At 39.5% G+C, this 21,275-nt stretch overlaps 1 protein-coding gene across 7 annotated transcripts in view; it reads left to right on the forward strand.

Moving 5' to 3' along the window:
* Positions 1 to 18,869, forward strand: part of PCM1 (pericentriolar material 1) — a 77,191-nt gene extending 58,322 nt beyond the window's left edge. For 6 of the 7 annotated variants that reach the window (XM_075610096.1, XM_075610094.1, XM_075610090.1 and 3 more), the window contains 15 exons: positions 354 to 526; positions 1,936 to 2,067; positions 2,804 to 2,924; positions 3,096 to 3,224; positions 5,302 to 5,438; positions 8,661 to 8,795; positions 9,367 to 9,564; positions 10,551 to 10,613; positions 11,420 to 11,549; positions 13,386 to 13,537; positions 13,666 to 13,735; positions 15,580 to 15,791; positions 17,450 to 17,539; positions 17,653 to 17,782; positions 18,541 to 18,869. In XM_075610096.1, the coding sequence (XP_075466211.1) occupies positions 354 to 526; positions 1,936 to 2,067; positions 2,804 to 2,924; positions 3,096 to 3,224; positions 5,302 to 5,438; positions 8,661 to 8,795; positions 9,367 to 9,564; positions 10,551 to 10,613; positions 11,420 to 11,549; positions 13,386 to 13,537; positions 13,666 to 13,735; positions 15,580 to 15,791; positions 17,450 to 17,539; positions 17,653 to 17,782; positions 18,541 to 18,566 (1,898 nt within the window). In that variant the 3' untranslated portion in view covers positions 18,567 to 18,869. The remainder of the gene's footprint in view (positions 1 to 353; positions 527 to 1,935; positions 2,068 to 2,803; positions 2,925 to 3,095; positions 3,225 to 5,301; positions 5,439 to 8,660; positions 8,796 to 9,366; positions 9,565 to 10,550; positions 10,614 to 11,419; positions 11,550 to 13,385; positions 13,538 to 13,665; positions 13,736 to 15,579; positions 15,792 to 17,449; positions 17,540 to 17,652; positions 17,783 to 18,540) is intronic. The other variant, XM_075610097.1, reaches the window with a different exon arrangement.
* Positions 18,870 to 21,275: the final 2,406 nt, after the last annotated feature.

The following is a 21,275-nucleotide window of genomic DNA, read 5'->3' on the forward strand; positions in this document are numbered from 1 at the left end:
TATATTTTCCTACAAGTTCAAGAGCTTCCATCTACTAAGGGACTATATGGATCAATATTTATAACTTTAAGTATAGGAAAAAGGAACTTCTACAACTAAGGGCATATGACACCCTTGTTTTTTAAGCTTTATTTTAGATTAAAAATGTGATTAATTGTAATGGACAACTTTAGTTTTTTTGTTTGTTTTTTAATTGGGATATTCTGCTCAACTAATGTTTAGCTTTTCTAATATATTTGAAATGCTGTACCTGACATTCTTAAGTACTTCAATTGGATTCAGTCCACAGACTATAATATAAAACTTGTTATAATTTGGTCAATAAGTTCAGTACTTTGTTTCTTATCCACTAGAAGCTGGCAGTGACTTTTCCATGTTTGAAGCTTTGCGTGATACTATCTACTCCGAAGTAGCTACACTAATTTCTCAAAATGAATCTCGTCCACATTTCCTTATTGAGCTCTTCCATGAGCTGCAGCTTTTGAATACAGACTATCTTCGACAAAAAGCATTGTTTGAACTGCAGGTAACAATAAAAAGTAAATTTATGGGTTAGCTCTATTAAGATGGACACAGTGCCACCTTTTATTTCAAATCCATACGACATGGACCCCTCTAAACTTTATTACTCGCCGAACAAAAAAATCTACTCGCCACCTAGTACCACACGTGTGCTGCTTGGGCCAATAGGAGCTCGCCACCATGTTAAATCCACTCGCCCGGGGCGTGCAAATGTATAGGTTTGTCGAACACTGTATATGTGTGTGTATATATATATATATATATATATATATATATAATCAAAAAATAAATAGATGATACCGTTCTGTGGCTAACGAAATGCTTTTATTTGTGCGAGCTTTCGAGATACACTGATCTCTTCTTCCGGCGATGTTACAATGAATGAAGCAAGGATAACTTAAAAACAGTGTCTCTTGGAATGTTATCTGAGCTGGTCCTTCCCCCGTAGTGTATGAGATTTATGTGTATCAGTGTGAATAAAATAAAAATTATTCACACTGATACACATACACACTCTTTCTTCACTTGCTTTCAGTTACCCTTTGACACCTCCAGCCATAAATCTCATCCACACCGGGGGAAGGACCAGCTCAGATAACATTCCAAGAGACACTGTTTTTAAGTTATCCTTGCTTCATTCATTGTAACATCGCCGGAAGAAGAGATCAGTGTATCTCGAAAGCTCGCACAAATAAAAGCATTTCGTTAGCCACAGAACGGTATCATCTATTTATTTTTTGATTATTGAAGCTCGGCTAACACGGTACTGATACCTCTACATGTATGTATGTATGTGTGTATATATATATATATATATATACACACACACACACACACTTAAAAGCTGTGCTATGCCGCAAGCATTAGCTTATAGGGGTACATGTCATATTGATTTGAAATAAAAGGTGGCACTGTGTGCTCATTTGCATGTCATTTCCCAGAATACCTTGCTGCAGTGGAAGTGCTGTGTGCTGGGTGATAATGGTGAAAGGCGGGGTTGCAGACCTGTCTGACATGCAAATGAGCACACAGTAATATTTCCATTTCCGCAGTAATTTTTTCCATTGGCTATAGCAAATATATATAACAGGGGAGCCCGATGCTACATCCAATTGACAAAACATATATGGTAAGAAGTATGAAGTTAAATACTTCAATAAAAATATTTTCTTGGTTATTTTGTTAACCCTTTGGCCAAAGCGTCATAAGCCTGCATACCAGTGTGTGTGTGTGTGTGTGTGTGTGTGTGTGTGTGTGTGTGTGTGTGTGTGTGTGTGTGTGTGTGTGTGTGTGTGTGTGTGTGTGTGTGTGTGTGTGTGTGTGTGTGTGTGTGTGTGTGTGTGTGTGTGTGTGTGTGTATAGATTATGTGTATATAGATATATTACACACACACATTTTGTGTTTTCTGCCAGGACATTGTAACCAGACGTGTCGTTGAAAATAACAAACCAAAAGGGGAATGCACCAAGGCCTTGGAATCGGCTGAATGGATTGCATCAAACTCTGAACTTACGCCAAGTGAAAGTCTAGCTACAACTGATGATGTATGTATTCGTGTTTATTGTTTTGCCATAATGTTTGTTTGCACATGATTCAAGTTGATTTTCCCATTTCTCTCCCTTTATACTAAACCAGGCTTTTTAAATTCTATTACTTTTATTATTATTTTTTACATTTATTTGTACGGTATGTATTCTACATGCCAAACGCAACACACGTTGAGTGGCAATTAATGAGTTACCCCTTACGGGTGAAATGTTCCTTGCACTGTTAAGTGCGATATCAAAATATATAATCACTCCATGCCTTAATCAAAAGTTTCTATCTCTGAGTTGCAATACCAATATAGATGATGTACAATTATTTCCAGTACTCATTTCGAAGTTCATTGTTTAAGCAAGTTCTTTTTAGAAGACAAAATGTGATGGGTTTATCATTCACATTTGTTGCTCATAAGAAGGTCCTTTATACACTGATACTCTGAATTTGCATGCAACCCTTTTCCTTATCACCATAGTAATTGCATGTCAGTGGTATCAACTTTTTGCCTACTTTTTAAACAAACTAAATTAGTCCCGATGAGACTTTATGGTATTTTCTTTTGAAAATGTTGCTGTTTTGAATTTGCAACATACCGGGCTATATGTAACCAAGTAGAGAACTTTAACTCAACATTTCTATTAATTAGAAAAGCCGGGGAACATTTAACGTATGATTTTGTTTTTTCTCTTATCACATAAATGCTGAGATTTCACGTGTTTCTCTGTTGATCTGTTGAAGGAAATGTATGTGAAGAACTCAGATGGCCCAGCATGCCACGAAAGAGAACAGAAGGATGCCGATAACGTTAGTACCTTGTCAACCTCATCGAATTTTGAGCCCTTTGCAACTGATGACCTTGGTAAGTTTTAATCTTTGTGCTTGGATTGTCCTTTGCAAGATTGCTTATACAGTACAGTTTTTCTAATATGCCTTACATTTGAAACATCTACTACAAATGTCCTCATGGAAACCGGAATAAAAATTCACTAGAATTTAGTTTTTTAAGCATGTGCTGTTCCTTTTCCCTCAGGTAAAACTGTGATTCACTTAGATCAAGCCTTGGCTAGAATGAGAGAGTATGAACGCATGAAAATTGAGGCTGAAAATAATTTGGACACTGACGGCTGCACCAACGTTAACAATGCTGCCACTAACATAGGTAATAATTTCACTAGACCTGCACCTTGTGTAACATTTATAACGGTGCTTCCTGCATGTGAAAAGATGTGTACTCTTACGGAGGGATTCATTAAGGTTCAATTGCAAGTTAAAGAATATGGACGGCATTAACTCTCATTTCAGTTAACTGCAGTAAACCCCTTTAATGAATCGCCCCCATATTACTGTTCTAAGGGGAACAAGTACTTGGGTGCTAATACCCTCTAAAATACTCAAGGAAATATCTTTGGTAGTATCCACAAAAAGTCCAACATTATTAGTATTATTTGAATGGTCTTTATTTGTAAATTGCTTCGTGTACTTCAAATATTAAAGCGATAATTCCCTCCAGAAGCCTACAGATAGGAGTTTAACTTCTATAACTTGTCCCCTTGCCCTGTATGTTTGCAAAACACAAACAAAACATGGTTTTCTTAATCTCAAGCTTCTTTGGTTACCATGGTAACTTTTAGACCATGCTAGGGCCTGAAAGAGCTTAATTTTGTCCTCTTGGATATATAATATTTCAAACGCCTTTGTCCTGAGCGTAGCTTCAAAAAAATAAACGCTGTGTTCCAAAGGCCAAGAAAACCTTTATAAAAAAACACACAAAATGCCAAACAAAATCACGATCAGCGTTCACTGCTGCTTTGAATAACTTGTGTAATATAATCCTAGGGGCCCATAAAAAAATGTATACATTTTGTATACATAATCCCATAAGTATTTTAAATAAAAAGAGTTAAATTGGCTTCAGGAATAAAAGGTAGTGTTTGAAATCCCACAGGTATTGTGTATACTCATGTTGATTCCAAAAAAGGTTTGTTCCAAAAAAAGTATCACAATCTGCAAATAATTTACTCTTCCAAGACTAATATACTGTAGGTATATACTAATATAAATACTTAAAGGTACAGTTTTCATCTGCTCTGGTCCCACTAAACCAAAAAGCCACTATTTTCAACTCCGCAGACCCCCTGGTTCCAAGATAATTACCAGAGAAGTTAGAGAGTTTCATTCTCCCTTAGGAGAAACAAAATGGCTGCCAAATATCAAGCCAAAAGGTATTTATTTAAATGCTTTGGGGAAGAGCGCTGGGCCTCTGTGAATGCTGCATCCCCCCACCTCCCCCAGAAAATGTTGTGCCCCCCAGTTTGCACACCCCTGCTCTAGAAAACGAGATATGAACAAAATTTTTGCCCCTACGTAGTTACTAGTGAAGGTACCGCTGTTCCGTCCCCTTTAGAGGAAACAAATTGTCGGTTTAAATCTCCCATGTCACGTGGGTCAATAGACAGCAACAATGTCATCTGTTGCAGCTTCCTATGTACCTGCGTCAAGCAAGAGGTTTATTAAAACAGGAAGAATGCTGGTGCTGTTACCAGTAAATATCACCGGAAATAGAGTCCAAGAGTTAAAATTAGCACGATTCTGCCCTGCGGACACTGTTTGGGCGGCCTAGGACGTGAGGCCTCTGCAAATGAACTTACCTTGATTCTGTTGGCTTCAGTACTCGTCTCCATGGCAGCGCGATGTCAGATGATGACGCTGGGTAATTTGACGTGACGTCAGATGACCCAGCGGCGTTATTTGACACCGCACCAAGGTAAGAAGGGGAGGCAAGGCAGGGGGGCGCAACTACACATGTTTGCACTCCCCTGGTTTAGGACATTTGGTCGCGGCCATTTCACGGCAACCGAATCTCCACCAACGTTTTGACACAAGTGACCTTGCCGCAGAGACGCTCTTCTGCTTCGGCGCCAAGTCCCACCGTAGCCCTTACCGTAAATACCCGTGATACTAACGCTACCCCCCCAACCCTAAAAACTTTAAGCCCATAAACCTCTACCCTAACCATTAAAACCCCTAAAATCAAACCCCCCTACCCTAACAATTAACTTCACGTAGAAGTAGAGGGTCCAGCGACAGAGGGCCCCCCAGCAACTTAACGCCGAAAATTTCTTGGTCGCGTCGAGACTGCCACGACCAAATGTCCCATTACGCTGGTTGGGAGAATAGGTAGGTAGAAGGGATGACTGCTTTTTCTTTGCAAACTTAAATGACTTTGTTTCTTCAAGGTCCAAATGAGGATGAGGATGAACATGCCCGGCCTTCTGGTGAGGATGCTCTTGCAGTTCCCTGCCCTCGCATCGACAGTCAGCAGCTGGACCGACAAATAAAAGCAATTATGAATGAAGTCATCCCCTTTTTGAAGGTGAGGACTGTCCGTCTGAGTAATCAATGCCCCTGTACTCTTAATACAATGTGAAGAGTGTGTTTGTTTTTTTTAAAGACCAAAGAGGGTTTTGTACAGATTTTAATTTTCCAACATTTATTTCTTCAATATTATGTGAACTCTGCATGTTGGGAGCAGGGTTACTTTATTAAAAAAAAATATGTTTAAAGTTAAATAGGGGATCCAGATCGTATAGGCGTATAGTGAATCCTTGCAGTCTCCTGCAGAATGTAACTGATTTCATTGATACGTTCTTTAATCTGAGTGTGTACTTGACATGTTGCTTCTGTTTGGTTTCTAAAAGCTGTCAATAATAGTGCAGATGGTAATAATTAGTGGTGTATCAGTCTGTAGGCTCTGATAAGGTTGCACTCACAAGAATCCTGGTGTAAGAGACATGTCAGAGACTCTTCTCTCTCTGACTGGAGCCCTTTGGGGGATCGATATCCCAGGGAACCCCTCAGTGAGTAGGAATGGTATAGATCGAATAATAAAGGGAGAAAAAAGCCACAATAGTGTGTATTGTATGACCAAATGTATTCTAACAAGAAAAATAAGAGTAATCTCACTCACATTTCAAATATACAAACATATGTGGGAGAGAATCGCCGACAAGGTGGGAGACTTTGTCTGCTAAGGCTTCCTCACGTCTCGCTCGCGTCTCGTCCTCTGCTTCCGCATACGTCACTACCGGATGTCGTCACAGGTAAGGGTGGAGGAGCGTCTTGCCTTGGGATTCAGCTTGATTTCCCGTCTCACCACACTCTGGTCCTCTTAGAACAGCTGACTCAACACGTTTCACTCATGCTTCAGGAGGTTCTCTCCCACACGTTTGTATATTTGATAAAGTGTATTCCCATACACGAAACGCGTAGGAGGTGCTCTCTTTCGTTTTTATGGATCAATAACGGATATTTTTTCAGCTTATGTCTTGGTGACCCATTCAGTAGCTGTGTGCCAGTTTTCCTCTCTACATTGCATCAATACAATACACACAATGATAAGTAATTAGCTAAATTGCCGATCAATCCGTTCTCCTGTGATCTATCAGCGGAGATTCGGCTCGGGGGTTCACTAAGTGGTTGTCAGTGCAGCAGCAGAGGACCAAATATGCAAAGTTCTGTGGGAAAGATCATGTGACCAGGCAGTCACTAGATACAATTGGTGCACTGCTAGAGAGAGGGCAGGGCTCAAAAAGGGTGTGCATGTTTTAGAAATGGAAAGTGACTTTGTAAATAGTTGCTATAGAAACAAAAAATGTAATTCAATGTTGTTTAAAATAAATGTTACACGTATTGGTACAGAACTAATTGCTTGGTCTGCAGCTTTAAGGAGCTGAATACTTATGCAACCAGTACACAGAACCGCTGACAGGGGGGACAGAGGGGACGTGTGCCGGGCCCGTTAACTGCGGGGCAGCCAGCGCTGCAAATTGGCCCGACCTCTGGCCGGGCCCCGGCTCTCCATCAGATGCAGGCCTCTTCCTCACTGTGTCCCACGCCGAGCTTCCGACCTCTGACGGCGCTCGGCTGGCCCCTCTGAGTCAGCGTGCCGGATGTAAACTGGGCCTCAGATTCTGGTGCGGGCTGACTGAAAGCTCGGCGTGGGACACAGAGTGAGGAGGCCTGCAGCTGATGGAGAGCCTGGGCCCAGCCAGGCACGGCCTTACCAGAGGTCGGCCCCAAATTGCAGCGCCAGCCGCCAGACCGCCACGACTGACCATCCCCATGGTAAGTCTACTTTTTTTTAATATGTATTGGGGGGAGTGGGGCTCTTTTTAATATGGAATGGGGGGGTTTGGTATGTACTTTGTGGTGGGGGATTGAGTGACAGTGGGTGGGGGCTTGTGACAGGAGGAGGGGGGAGGGAGTGAGGAAAAGAGGGGGTAAGAGTGAGACTCGGAGATAAATACCGAGTGCATGGCAACCCGGAGCGGGCGCGAGCCGGCGTCGGGAGGAGGCTGAAGTGCCCGATGAGCGGGAGCAGCCGCAGGCTGGAGCCGCAGCGTGCGCAAGCCGCTGGAGCACACGTGCAACGCGCATGTGACGGGGGCACCGGGGAAGGGGGGGGGCAGGGTCCGGGGTGGACCAAAACAGGGGGCAGTGGGGGTGACACCCGGGGGGCATGGGGGTGCGCTACCCAGGGGGGGGCAGGTGGAGGTGATACCCGGGGGCAGAGGGCTTCAGCGGGAGACAGGGACACAGAGGGGCGTGGGAGGGGGGTTGGTGGTGGGGGAGAGGTGAGGCAGGCGGCGGGTGGTAGTGGTGTGGATGGTCCTGCTAAGTGAGATTCCTAATCCAAGTGAGGGCAAGAGGTGCAATGTGAGGGGGGGCGGGGGGAGCGTCCGTGGCCAATGACACGGGGGGAACACAGGGCCAATCACACAAGGGGAAGACCTACACACACAAACATTATTTGAGACTTATAGATATAGATTATTATTTAATTAGAAGTGTACTTGTAATAGGGATTCTTTTCTTTCCTGTTTGCAAGTATAGTGCACACTCCCTATAGCAGCACCCCTCTATTTAATCACTTTTCAAGCTGAGCGGAGGCCTCCCTCTGTGTAGACTATGGAAAAGGCCCAATAGGTCATTCGTTTTTTTACTTTTTTTTTATTTATTTTTTTACGTTGAATCATTTGCAGCAGCTAGTTAAATTATTGTTTTCACCTTCTGCTGTGGGAAAAGCCTAAACGAGGAGTAGCAGGCACACTGAGTTAGGCTGAGGCCATGGTACCGCAGACCGTGCGGACGTAGCAGACTGCCTTAAAGCAGTGTTGGCGGGCACACGGGAGGGGCCACGCGTTGCTCAAGAAATTAGTTCAAACTGATTTCTTGGCGCGACTGGACGGTCACGTGAGCTGTTCGCCCAATGAGGGCGAACCAGCTCCGTGACGTCACTGGCACGCCCACGGACGGCGCGCGTACCATTGCCGAAAAACACACCCGCTTCAAGCTGGTGACGTCACGGGCGAAGGCACTATGGACATGGCCTTACAAGGGGCTCTTCAAGCCTTTTTTTTCACCAACCCTACCATTTATTTTGGAAGACAAATGCATTGGCTTTTAAGAGACCTTGGAGAAACTAAAGCAGGTAAGCGTAGTACCCCTCTTTTATTTTATTGGGTACTTTATGTGAATTCGTAAATAATACTGAGCTGTTCCTTTTATAATGTCCTTGGTGTAACATCTTTTTTAGGAACATATGAGAGAAGTCTGCTCACCTCATCTGCTGACATCCATTAGGCGGATGGTTTTGACGCTAACGCAGCAAAATGATGAAAGCAAAGAATTTGTGAAATTCTTCCATAAGCAGCTCGGCAGTATACTACAGGTAAGGAAAGATTCTTCAATGCACCATTATGGCTTTTTGATGTATAACTTTTTCCTGTTGCGTTTATAAATGTCTTCGATTTGCCTTAATATGTGACTAATCCAAAGCAAGGGGTTTATTGCACATCCCAGTCCACCTATGTTAGAAGTGATCTCTCTTGATGCGACTCGTAATCTACATCTAAATAAATTCATATTTGCTTTAATCTTGGGTATGTAATTGGAAAATTGCAATAGTGTAACAATATATTAGACATTCATGCACATATTATCCTCCTATCTTTTTTTATTCCCTTAATACATTTTGTACAAAAAAAAAAAATCTTGCCGTACAAATGCAGCTTTGCAGGTTAATTAAATGGTGTCTGTATATTTTAAGTTCTTTATCCTGTAGTGCTGCTTTCTTCTTTTTTCTCTCCCCTCCGGTCATTGGGAGAAGTACTTTTCTATGAAAATACAAGATCAATGGGTATATATTGCACGTGCGTTTTTGAGGGTACTAGATCCCTTTCTCAATCTGCTGCCCTGAAGGTAACTTGTACATTGTTTGCGTTGTGTTTATTCATTCATAGGATTCCCTGGCAAAATTTAGTAGTAAAAAGCTAAAGGAGTGTGGAGAAGATCTTCTGGTTGAAATTTCTGAAGTCTTGTTCAACGAGTTGGCTTTCTTCAGACTGATGCAAGACTTGGACAATAACAGCACAGCAGTTCGAGAGCGATGCAAAAGAAAGTCTGAAGCTGTTGGAGTTTTGCAGTCTTTCACCAAAGAGGTTGACGACCTAATATAAACTTGTTTTGTTAAGACATCAAATTAAGTATATACATTTGTACATTAAATTATTTTACACATTTTGTGCGTAATGTTTTTTGTTTACAAAAGGAACTTTAATATGCAGTTCAAAATTACTGGTTTTAATATTGTTCACTGCAGTTTCCATGAAATACATTATTCAAGGTGTATTTCCACAATAAACATTAATGGATGTGGTAACATGCTCAAATGGTCAATTGCACTTTAGCAGGTAATTATTTATACAAAATATTGACGCAAGTGGCTTCCTTGGTAATGTTAATTTAATTTCAATATCAAACAACTTTTTTTTTTTTTACATTTTTTGTTGTAATTCCCTCACTGTTATCCGTTTCTTTTTTGCTTGCAAAAAGGCATTCTAGCAGTTTAGTGCTGCACTAACATTTTGACTAGTTTTGTCTTCAGTCACCTGGATTGCATTTATTAAATGCAATGCAGGGATTCTTGAAAACTATGTGGGACTGCATCTTTAACCAAGAAGCATAATGTTGTATAATTTGTCCCTACAACTGTGAGTGATTTCAATGACAGGTAATTGCTTTACTGCTGCAAATATTTGTATTGATCTTTGATTCTATTGAAATGTCTGAGCCCGTTGAGAAGGATGTGCTCAGGCTGTTTCTTGCAGTTACGTACTGCTTAACAGCTGTCGGGTCCCCACCATATAGATCTAGCATTAAATCGCTGTGCAAGTACTGCGAAATATGGAATAGGTGTGTGTTGACATTGAACACCTGTTGTCAGACTCTGGTTAGGGAATTAAACACATCGGAAGAATTTATTAAGAAAACAAGTATCCATTATATATACTTGGCTGTATTTTGTTCTTGATTAGCTGCTATGTTATTGCTGATGAATATAATTGCATTCATGTGCAAATTCCTAAGAAGGAACAGTTAACCGTTGAACACCAATTGTAATTCTGAAACTTTCCCTTTGTTTCAGGCACATAAACTTTGTGAAGGGGAAGTTTGTTTACCTGCCAGAGAGATTGATGATGAAGACAAAGTATGTATAAATATAATTTGCACAAACTAAGCTTATTACTCCGAAGTATACCCATTTCTGAAGAGCATATCTCAATTTGTTTTGTACGTTGTGTTGCTGATATTTGCCACAGCCACACAAAAGAACATCAAGGCGCTATTACTTCTTGCCCATTAGATCTTAAAATATACAATTTTCTTATACAGAGCGCTCTAATCCTGTCGCACATTGTTGGTTAAAATAATTAAGATCTAAGTGATAACAGATTTTGGGCAATATATGTTTCAGTATTACTACACTTTGTTTGAAACCTATTCTGCATATCCAATATATTTTTTAATCTATTTACTGTATCTGCCATCAGTCTCTTGTGGTATGATGACGTTGTCTGAAGCTGTACTTCACATTCAATATTTGTTCTTACTAGAAATGTATACAATGCTCTGTTCCCTTCTAACGCCACTGCATTTTGTGCTTGAATGTATATGTATATGTTGCTTCTTATATGTTATATGCGTATGATATATAGTGGATTTTGTGTATGTGTTTTACATAATGCCGCAGTCCATATTTCATTAAAGATTTTGAATCCTCTATTGGTGGATTGGTTTTGCAGATTAGGTGGCATATAGCATAAATATGTAAAAACATTTTTACAAGATTAGGTAATGCAGCCTTTTTTACATTGGACGGTATGTCTTTACAAAATAAGTTTCAGTAATTATTTCCATTTATTCTGCATCATTTACATTGAATGCACACAAAACTTGAATTAAAAGTATCATGTCAAATCTACGTCTAATAATTTGGTTTCTTGTGCAAATTAGGACAAGGACGAGACTGAGACTGCAGAGAGAGCCAAAGAATGTGAAAATGTTGATCCTTCTGAAGTTCAAAGTGGAAGATCGGACATTTCTGAGGAAGATGATGGGAGCGAAAGCTTGCCAGTATCAATAAGTAAGAATATTGCTCTCCTGTGGTAATTTAAAATACAAAAGTGTAGAGTTCTAGTATTCATTTTGATTTCTATGAATGTTTGCTTATTAACTCAATGAGGTAGCACGAGATGGAAGGGGCTTAATTTGAGCTTCCATTGAGAATTTTGCCAATTGCTAGGAGAATTGGGTGTGATTGTCCACCTACAAAGCAAAAATGCAGTGTCAATTTACAGTGGGGTGTACGGTAATTAGAGATGGTGCGAAGCTTCTAAAAATTATTATATACAAAAACCAGACGGAAAACCGAAAAAAGGAAGCATAAGAGCACTCCCCACCGCCCCCTAGCAAAACTTAAACCTACACAATATACATTTTTAAAATATATATTTATTTTAAACAAGACGTTTGAAAAAATGAAGGTTAAGATCATTACATTGCCACATTATCCTAAAAGGTAACGTTACCCCGCTACTTGGTGCCAAGGAAATCTAAAGCCATGACGGGCGCATAGAAAAATACAATAAAAGCAGGGATTGTTTGTATGGGGTAGAACTTTGATTAAACTTTCAAAAATGAAAATGGACACGACCGTGTGGACAGCTGAGGTATATCCCTAGTGTTATTTGGGGGGAGGGGGGAAGCAGCTTACAATACCATTAAAAGGGTCTATTCAACCAGTCCCTTGACAAGTGTACTGCAGAGAACTGGAGATTGGCAGATGTTTAGTCCTACTTCAAAAAGTGCGTGTAAGGGAGGGACCTGTAACTACAAACCAGTAAGCCTGAGGAAAGGAATGGAGGAACTGCTGAAGGGAAGAGTATATGAATATCTGAAACCCTACCGGTAGCAAGACCCCTATCTGTATGTATTAACCCCTTCCTTCCAGAAAATTTATTCTGCTTTAGGCCAACATTGCTTTGAGATTTCTAGTGATATTTTGCAATAACACAGCCATTGAATCCTATTCATATTGTGGGATTCTGCTTTACGTTGCGACACGTTATGGTATATGTGAGAATGTCACACTACACCTGTACATCGATCACATTATTTTATTTTTTGACTTGGTTATTAAGGTGGTAGTTATGAATTCTGCAGATAACAAAGATCACCAACAATGTTAAATACCTAAGGCGATAATATTTGGGGAATGTACTGAAACTTCAGTGTAAAGAACAGCAAAATCATTCATTTGGGTCACAAAATCTCATTGCCACAATACATGATCAGTGGTGCAATACGGTCAGCCGCCACATTTAATATTATAGCATTGTACATGATGTATGATCATTATACATCATAAAACCTCACCAAGATCAGTGTTTAATTCTGGATCTCCAGAATGACAGACATTAAAATTAATTTATTATCCACATTTTGAACCATATTAGCTGCTCCTTCTTGTGCCACCTTTATGGGGGTCCAAGTAAGGGCAGCTTATATAGTGCAAAATTTGAACCATAAAACTTATCCGGAAATACAAAAACTGCTGATGTATAAACTAAAGGGAAACTGTGAGACATGAATATGAGAAACTTTTTTAATTACATCTATTGCCAACAAGGAATAGAAAGAAAAACATTTTTCAGAAAGAGGAATGCTACAACAAGATGGTGGATGTGTGATAGATTGATAGGGGATGGTTTGCATACAGCGGCAGGGAGCCAGATAAACAGAGAGCAGACAGGAATAGAGAGATGTACTGTTGGTAGACAAGATAGTTTAGTCGGCTACACACTTCTTAAACTAATATTTGTAATCTGAGAATATGGAAGTTTAATTTCTGTACCAATAAAATGGGTGATGACGTTTATAAAAAAATATATATAATAATCTCTTGATATAATCGTTGCAGGTTTATCCAAAGCTGAAACTCAGGCTTTAACAAACTATGGCAGTGGTGAAGATGAGGAAGAGGAAGATGAAAATTATGAGTTTGAGGCAGGACCCGTTGATGTCCAAACTTCACTTGAAGCCAACGATGAAACTGCTGATGAAAAAGAAGAGGTATTAGCAAAAAAATGTGTGCATTTGTTTGTTAATTGAATCACACAAGCATTCAGAGCATAATAGATTCACCAAATACAATTGCTTCTTCATACCTGGTGTTTTTTTGTTTTGTTTTTTAAACCTAGATTTTGAGGATCACACCTAAGGAGCCAATTGAGAGTGAGGAAATTGAGTTGTTGTCATTACATGAAACAGGTAATGTTATGTATGTCTTTATTTATATAGCGCCATATATGTGCATAGCGCTTCACAGCTGTAATACGGGACAATCATAAATAACAAATGATATAACACAGAGGTTAGAAGTGCATCAGACATAAAAGTAACATTTAGGAACAGGAGTCCCTCTAGTAGTTGTTGTTAAACAAAAATAAGTTGTTTTTTTCCCCCCCTTAACTTTTCACTGAGAGATTTGATGTAGGTTGTGACCAACATTGAAGTTCTTCATAGATTAAATGTTTGTATACAGAGCAAAAACCTCATAGGTTTATTCTTACAGTATACCGAGACTGCCCAGTTTGAAGGACATGTTTATATTCTATAGTGATGAGAAGGGGTGGAGGTGAACTCTATGGAGTCTTCAAATAGTGAGAAGATTAGCATACATTAGCAGGAGCCAAGTATGCTACAGTGTGTATCAGAGGAGGATGAATAGCCAAGGTGTGAAGAGGGTTATGCTTCCAGCGTCTCTAAAAACTGTCTTAAATCGAGAAGATACTAAATTTGACACAATAGGGCAACATTTAACCCAGTTCCTGCTTCTTCTTTTTTAAATCCAGAAGTTGAATATATTTGATTTTCCATGTTCCTCTCCTGGGTATATTTAAACATTTCCTTTGAGACTTCATATAGTCTACAGTGTCCTGTTTGAGAAAAGTGTGGTCACACAGAGGAGTTTTTGTATTGATGTTAGATGGTGACTCTGGAGATTCATGCTAGTCTGATGGGTCTGTTTGGTTCCTTCAACATAGTTCATATTGGTACATTCTTCACATTTTATACACTGCTGTATTTGCAGGTGAATTACCCTTGTATATGTATCTTATTGTCGTGAGCTGTGGTGATGGTGGTCTGTGAACAGATATTAGCATTTTTTCTTGATGGATGGGAATCTGCTTCTGAAGAGGTTTGGAGGCTGTTTGTAGGCCATCATGGGTGGGTCTTGGAAAATAGTTTTCATTCTTTTATCCCCATATAGCATGGGTTGTATATTTTTGATCATCCTTCTGGAGTTTTATAATAATGGGGTTGTAAAATATCAGCAATAGCATCTGTTCAGTTTTTTCTTTTTTTTGTTTGTGCTGTACTCGCCTTTCTCTTAGGACCTGTATGGCTTGTTCCAATTCTCTGCTTATTTGGCCTTGTTCTATGAAAGCATTACAAAGCAGTTTAAGGTGTTTTGCCCCTGTGCTAGTGTTGGACCCGTTGAAATTATATAATCTGCTCTATCTGAAAGTATTTGGTGTGGCTGTCACAGAAGCTGGTTTTATGTAAATATCAGTATGTTTTATGTAGAGGATGGTTTCAATGCAACATCTTTTTGTAATGATTCTAGTCCGTTTTATAGAGAGGAGGAAGGTGTTGTCATTGTGAAACGGTCTGCCTACATTTTGTCCACATGGTAAATGTCATCCATGTATCTCAGATTTATCAGGGGTTTGTTATTTCAGAAAGTCCTCCTCTAGACTTGCCATAAAGAGGTTAGCATATAGTAGTGCAATTCTTTGACGGAGAGTTCATTATTGGTAGTTTTATTTATTTTTCTCTCCTATTTTCTTTTGGAACAATATACTCTAAACCAGGGGGGCGCAAACCTTTTCCTCTGCTCCCCTTTGCTCCCGCACACCACCTTACCTTGTCTCTGGCGTTTTTGACGTCACGTGACCCAACGTTGCCATGGCGACGCGTTGCAAGACGCCGCCGGAGACAAGGTAAAGGAACTTGCATAGGCCTCGCGCGTGATCCCACCGCATTTAATTGAAGAGCCACCCAGTTTGCGCACCATAACCATAATTTCAATGGCTATTGATTTATTTCAGGCGAAGAGAAGACCATAACTGAAGATACTGTCATCTCCGTTGCTAATGACGTTTGTTTTGACGATTCACCACCTTCACCGCTTTTGAGTAAAGAAAGTGACGCGGAGGCATCGGCGGCAGTAGCTATTGATTGCAAATCATCTCTGACATCCCCTGCCAGCTCTCTTGCTGGCAGCCCTGCCACGGAGTCTCCTGTACTAGTTAATGAATATGTACGTAATGGGTGCTAATCACGTTTCTTTCAATCCAATACACCGTTGTGCTATGTAATCTGATACACTGTGTTTTCAATACATTCATATATTAACAATCATTATTGATAGCATATATTATAGGCCAGGGGTAGCCAACTCCAGTCCTTAAGGGCTATCAACAAATTGGATTTTTTTTTTTTTAAAGATATTCCTGCTTCAGCACAGATGGCTCAATCAGAATGATAACAACTAAAGAAATGGCTCAACGCTCAACCCAATACCTATAGAGTTTTAGACTAGGGTGCAAAGGGTTAAAGATATGTATAGCACAACATGTTAACTCTAAGATTAACGAAAAGAACCCAGTTAACTGCACTCAAAGTAATATTAATAGCTAAATTAGCCTGGGATACCAATTGTCCCACTATATGAGGTAGAATCACCCCTACCTAGTGACACACTAGAGTGAGTCAGAGCTCACAAAAAACAATAATTCAAAAAATAAAAAATATTTATTAATTATGACAACCGCGACGACTTAAAATTACAAAACGAACAAATACTAAAATCCCCTATGGGGTGTTGAATCGAGACCTGTCTGGTGTAAGTCAATTGATGAGATAAGACTCAAATAATAGGATTATTATCCTCAACATACACCAGTTAATAAATGCAGTGGTTGGTACGCAGTGGAAAAAATCCCCTGTTGGTGTAATCACCTAATGGGCACATAGTATACCAGGTATCAGATGACATATAAACCCCAATATAACAGCATAAATGCTCAGTATATCACAAATATATACGTGGGTATGTGCAGTATGGCCACACAGCACGAATAGTGGAGACCTGACTACACAATTGCTAAATAGTACATCTGTAATCCTGTATAACTACATCATTTGGTGACCTAAGAAACAGCTCTTACTTCAATCAGAAACATAAATGTTATAATCAGCATGCTTAGAATAATGTTGCCTCATGTATTAGCTGCATCAAAACTGTCCTGTTAACCAAGGCTGTTGAAAAATAAACCTCAGCAGCATGAAAGCGCTAGATCTATGACACAATAGGGCAAATCCAACAGATAAGTATATCCCAGTATGTGATACAATGTTACCAGCCCCAGATGGACACTGCATGTGTCTCACGATCCAACACCCTCAGAGACGCCAGCGTGATGACGTCATCACGATTCAACACCCCATAGGGGATTTTAGTATTTGTTCGTTTTGTAATTTTAAGTCGTCGTGGTTGTCATAATTAATAAATATTTTTTATATTTATTTTTTCAATTATTGTTTTTTGTGAGCTCTGACTCACTCTAGTGTGTCACTAGGTAGGGGTGATTCTACCTCATATAGTGGGACAATTGGCTAATTTAGCTATTAATATTACTTTGAGTGCAGTTAACTGGGATCTTTTCGTTAATCAGAATGATAACTGAGCCACCTGTGCTGAAGCAGGGATTTCCTGTAAACCAAACTTGTTACTAGGACTGGAGCTGGTTACCTCTGATTTAGACAGATGACTTGGATGATGTTAAACCACAGCATGGTTAATTCTACATATTTGAAGAACTGTTTTTGCTTCATGCAGTGATTAATAAAAGGCTATATACATAGATTTTAGTCTAGGTACACATTACTAATTTATGTATATACATTTCTAAACAGGAAACTGGTTCTGGAAACATCAGTCAAAAGTCTGACGAAGATGATTTTGTTAAAGTTGAAGATTTGCCTCTTCAACTTACTGTGTCCAAGGTATTTCATTTAATGTATGGGTATTACTGATGAAATACGTATGATCTATTTTACATTTTGTGTCCATGTTTGCATCCAATGGTAATTATTATCAAACTCCTTTCTTACTCTAGGCAGATTTAATGAAGAGAATTGAAAAAGAGGTGCAGAAAAACAATTTGTGTGATGAAATCCTGAATTTAGATGGACAAGGAAATGGTGCTGTTAACTTGGCAGGGGATGCTCTATTATTAAAGGAACCTGGTAAGACTGTCCAGCTCTTAATCATACAATAACACCAGTCTTGTTTTATGAAATTACCACTACAACCACCACCTTTATTTTGCATGTTGTTTAACATAATTTTTGTCAGTGCAATTCTCTCACGTGTATTTATCCGTGGTTTTGGCATCTTTGTTTCTATTGGTAAAATTCCTTCTTAAACATTCTAATTTCTAAATATGGAAACCGTTACTTTGACCATTCGATTTAGAATAACTGGGCTTGAAGGACGTATTATCATAAGCTCTGCCCCTTTTGTACTTCCTGTATCAGGGAACTGGAATGTCTGATATTGAGTTTAGTGAAGAATTGATGATCCAGGACACAATGCGGCTTTTCAAAAAGATTTAATAAATCAAATAGCACATTTGATTTATTAAATATTTTTGAAAATCCGCATTGTGCCTTGGATCATCAATTCTTCACTATCTTAGGATCCATTGGCAGTTGTCGCTGGACCAGGATCACCGGTTGTTGCAAGTATTTTCCTTTATCTATTGGTGTGCAGCTTTATCATTTTGTGTTCTAATATTGAGTTTAACCACTTTTTATTTCACATATCTAAAACCATGTACTGAAGAGAATCTATTTTACCTTTCACCATAATGTTTTATTTCTCTCATGGTGAATACAATGCATAAATATAGTAGTTTCATGGTTTCGTATAAGTTCTGAAATGTGTATTGTCATAGATATGTCGTATCCCTTTTGACCATAAATATCTTTTTGTTTTGTTCCAGAAATGTTTGGAGCCCACTCTGCATGAAAATAAAATATTCACTAACGCATCTCCTAAAACAAAGAAGGAAACGGGCACTACACCTTAAGTATGAAATTGTATCAAACTGTAACTTTGTTCTTGCCATTGCCTTTTCAGTTTTGTGTAAACAAAATTCTTTTTATGGCAGTTCTGTTCAAACAAGAATCTTACATTGATCCAAGAGTCCAAGCACTGTTTTTTTATTTTTTGTTTGTTTTTTTCCCCCCCCTCTCCTATGCTTCCTTTAACTTTTTTGTAATTGTAGAATTGTTAAAATTAAGTTCTAAATAAAATTTGGGTTTGTCTGTAGTTTGTCTTCTCCAAAGCTGATTAATATCACTGATGTAATAACCTCTCCATGAATTTCATAGAATGCGGACCGTACAATTTGGGCTGCACCAAAATAAAGAGCAATGATCTGCACCCATGACCATGTAATTCACCTTTACCACTTGACACTTGTATTCCTACTGTTTTTTAATCTGTGAACATAAATAATCCTTTTCAACTGCAAGATTTGTTTTCTAATATTTAATAAGACTGCCACTGACTTGACTACTGAAACCCATCAGTAAAGCTGTGTGCTTAAGTGTACACATTGGGTTTACTTCCAGAAGGTAGATTGAAATTTAAAATGATGAATGCAAATACTTGTATTTTATAAAAAGTAATCCCAATTGACGTTAACATAGGCCAGAGGTTCTCAGCCCTAATCTAGGCCCTTATTAAATATGCTGCGTCCCACTTCTCCATCGTAGTTGTCTGATAAACAAAGTATTCCTAGCATAATATTTGTATTCAATAAGAACTATATGTATGGATTCTGGTTCTGTTTCAGTATTTATAGGTTCCATTTGTGTTTTCAGAGTCCAGTTTAATGTGTGTAAGAGGCTGAAAGCCAATAGGGTGAAGCAGTCAAGTAATAAAAATGGGAACAGTCAAGTTAAATGCACCACAGAAACTGCTGCACTTGTCCCACTCAGAGTAATACAAATAGGAAGCACTTCAGAAGGCTTATTAAATACTTTATATAATGATTCTTAAAGCGACAAAATGTGAAATCTTGGTTATTTTTTTTTAATAAATCGATTCTGTACTATTAGATAATAGTGACTTAATAAATTGAACTCTTCATGCCATTTGTGATGAGTTTTAATATACTGGGCATCCTCTGATTTCTCTAGCAGGTTTTTAGCACACCTCCCCCAGCAGTGCATGATCTTTGTAACACTTTCCTGTTTGTGATAATTTGTTGCAAATGATTCCAGCAGTTTAAGCTGTAAACGTTAAACTGTCAGTTACTTTAGTAACATCAGGATAGATTGTAGCTGCTGAGTTACACTGACTCAGATTGGTTGAAACTGAAAGGCGGCCATTTCGTTAGGCACACAATCAGGATTTATAACAGGAGCACCAAATGATTGCCATCTTAGGTAAGGATGTAGATTTATACATATTAAAAGAAAAACAAAAAGGGGAATGTAGTATTGCTGCTTTGTGCTTGCTATTTATTTTTTATTAAAGGTGAAATATTCACACGTTGAATGTACTATATATGCTGCTAAAGTAAAGCAATGTAATATCTGGTGAAGATTATTAGACAACAAAACAGATTTGTCTTGTTTAAGAGGAATACATGCCAGTTGCTGTGAAGCACATGAACTGTTACAAATATCTTTTCAGAATTTGTTATTACAATGTTTTGGACCAGCATATGGCTGTATGGGTTACAATAAATCAAAATACACTCCCACCTTTAAGGTGCACCCACGAATCAAAACCAATGGGTGTCATAACCAAGAGAAGTGTGAAAAACAGCTTAAAAGACATACTGTAAAGCAACACAAAGATGAAATGGAAGTAAAGTGTCTAAAGCATGATGGTATTTATTCTGGGCCCAGGCTCGTATGTAGCATGTGAGTAAGTGCATGTAGCTTAACTCGCCCCCTTTGAAAGCACACAAAGTCCTTTTTATTGAGGGGCATTAACAGAAATATAAAAGTTCTATATGTGGATTGTGCTAGGAGATTTTTCCCTACGCGCTGTGGCGGCGGCTGTCTGCTCCTCTTCTACGCTCGCTCTGTCTGCCCTTATGGCTGTCTCTTTCCGATCATATTCGGCCCTAGCCCGTGCGGCCACTGCGGTGGCTCGCGCCTTGGTAGCGTTTGCGCTTACGCTAGACACATTAGATTTCGCTGACCTTAATGAATGCCTGGATGTGCTGGAACGCTGTGATGCGGTCTCCAGTGCAAGGTCCTTTCTTCTACTCTCGGCATCCGCAATAGCGGTCTGCACGTGGCTGTCACGTGTCAGGTCAATATTACTCTGTAAGTCTCGTTCTTGCAGGCTTTTCCTGGTATTAGTCCTGGTCAAGTAGGAGATATATCTCTAACAGCAATCGGTAGCACGAGTCAACATTACATATTTCAAAACCGTTTTTTTCCCAGACCTTCTCTAACTTGACGCGGTGTACGTCACTGTCAGCTTATTGCTCACAGGCCTTTTGTATAAGCGTAACTCTCCGCTTAGGCCTGGCGCCTTCTTGCGTCTGTTGCAGTTGAGAAGCGGTCTCAGTGTCTGAGTTGTCACTCTCCTGCGTGATGTCTGGTGAGGGTCTGAGTTCTGCCATGCTGCAGGTTTATGTAGGCCTTTAGCCAGTGCGTGTGGCGTGCGGTCCGTTACCTGCGTCAGCGATGGACGATTGTCTCAGATGGT

This window comes from Ascaphus truei, chromosome 1, assembly GCF_040206685.1.
Source record: "Ascaphus truei isolate aAscTru1 chromosome 1, aAscTru1.hap1, whole genome shotgun sequence".
Classification (NCBI taxonomy): Eukaryota; Metazoa; Chordata; class Amphibia; order Anura; family Ascaphidae; genus Ascaphus; species Ascaphus truei.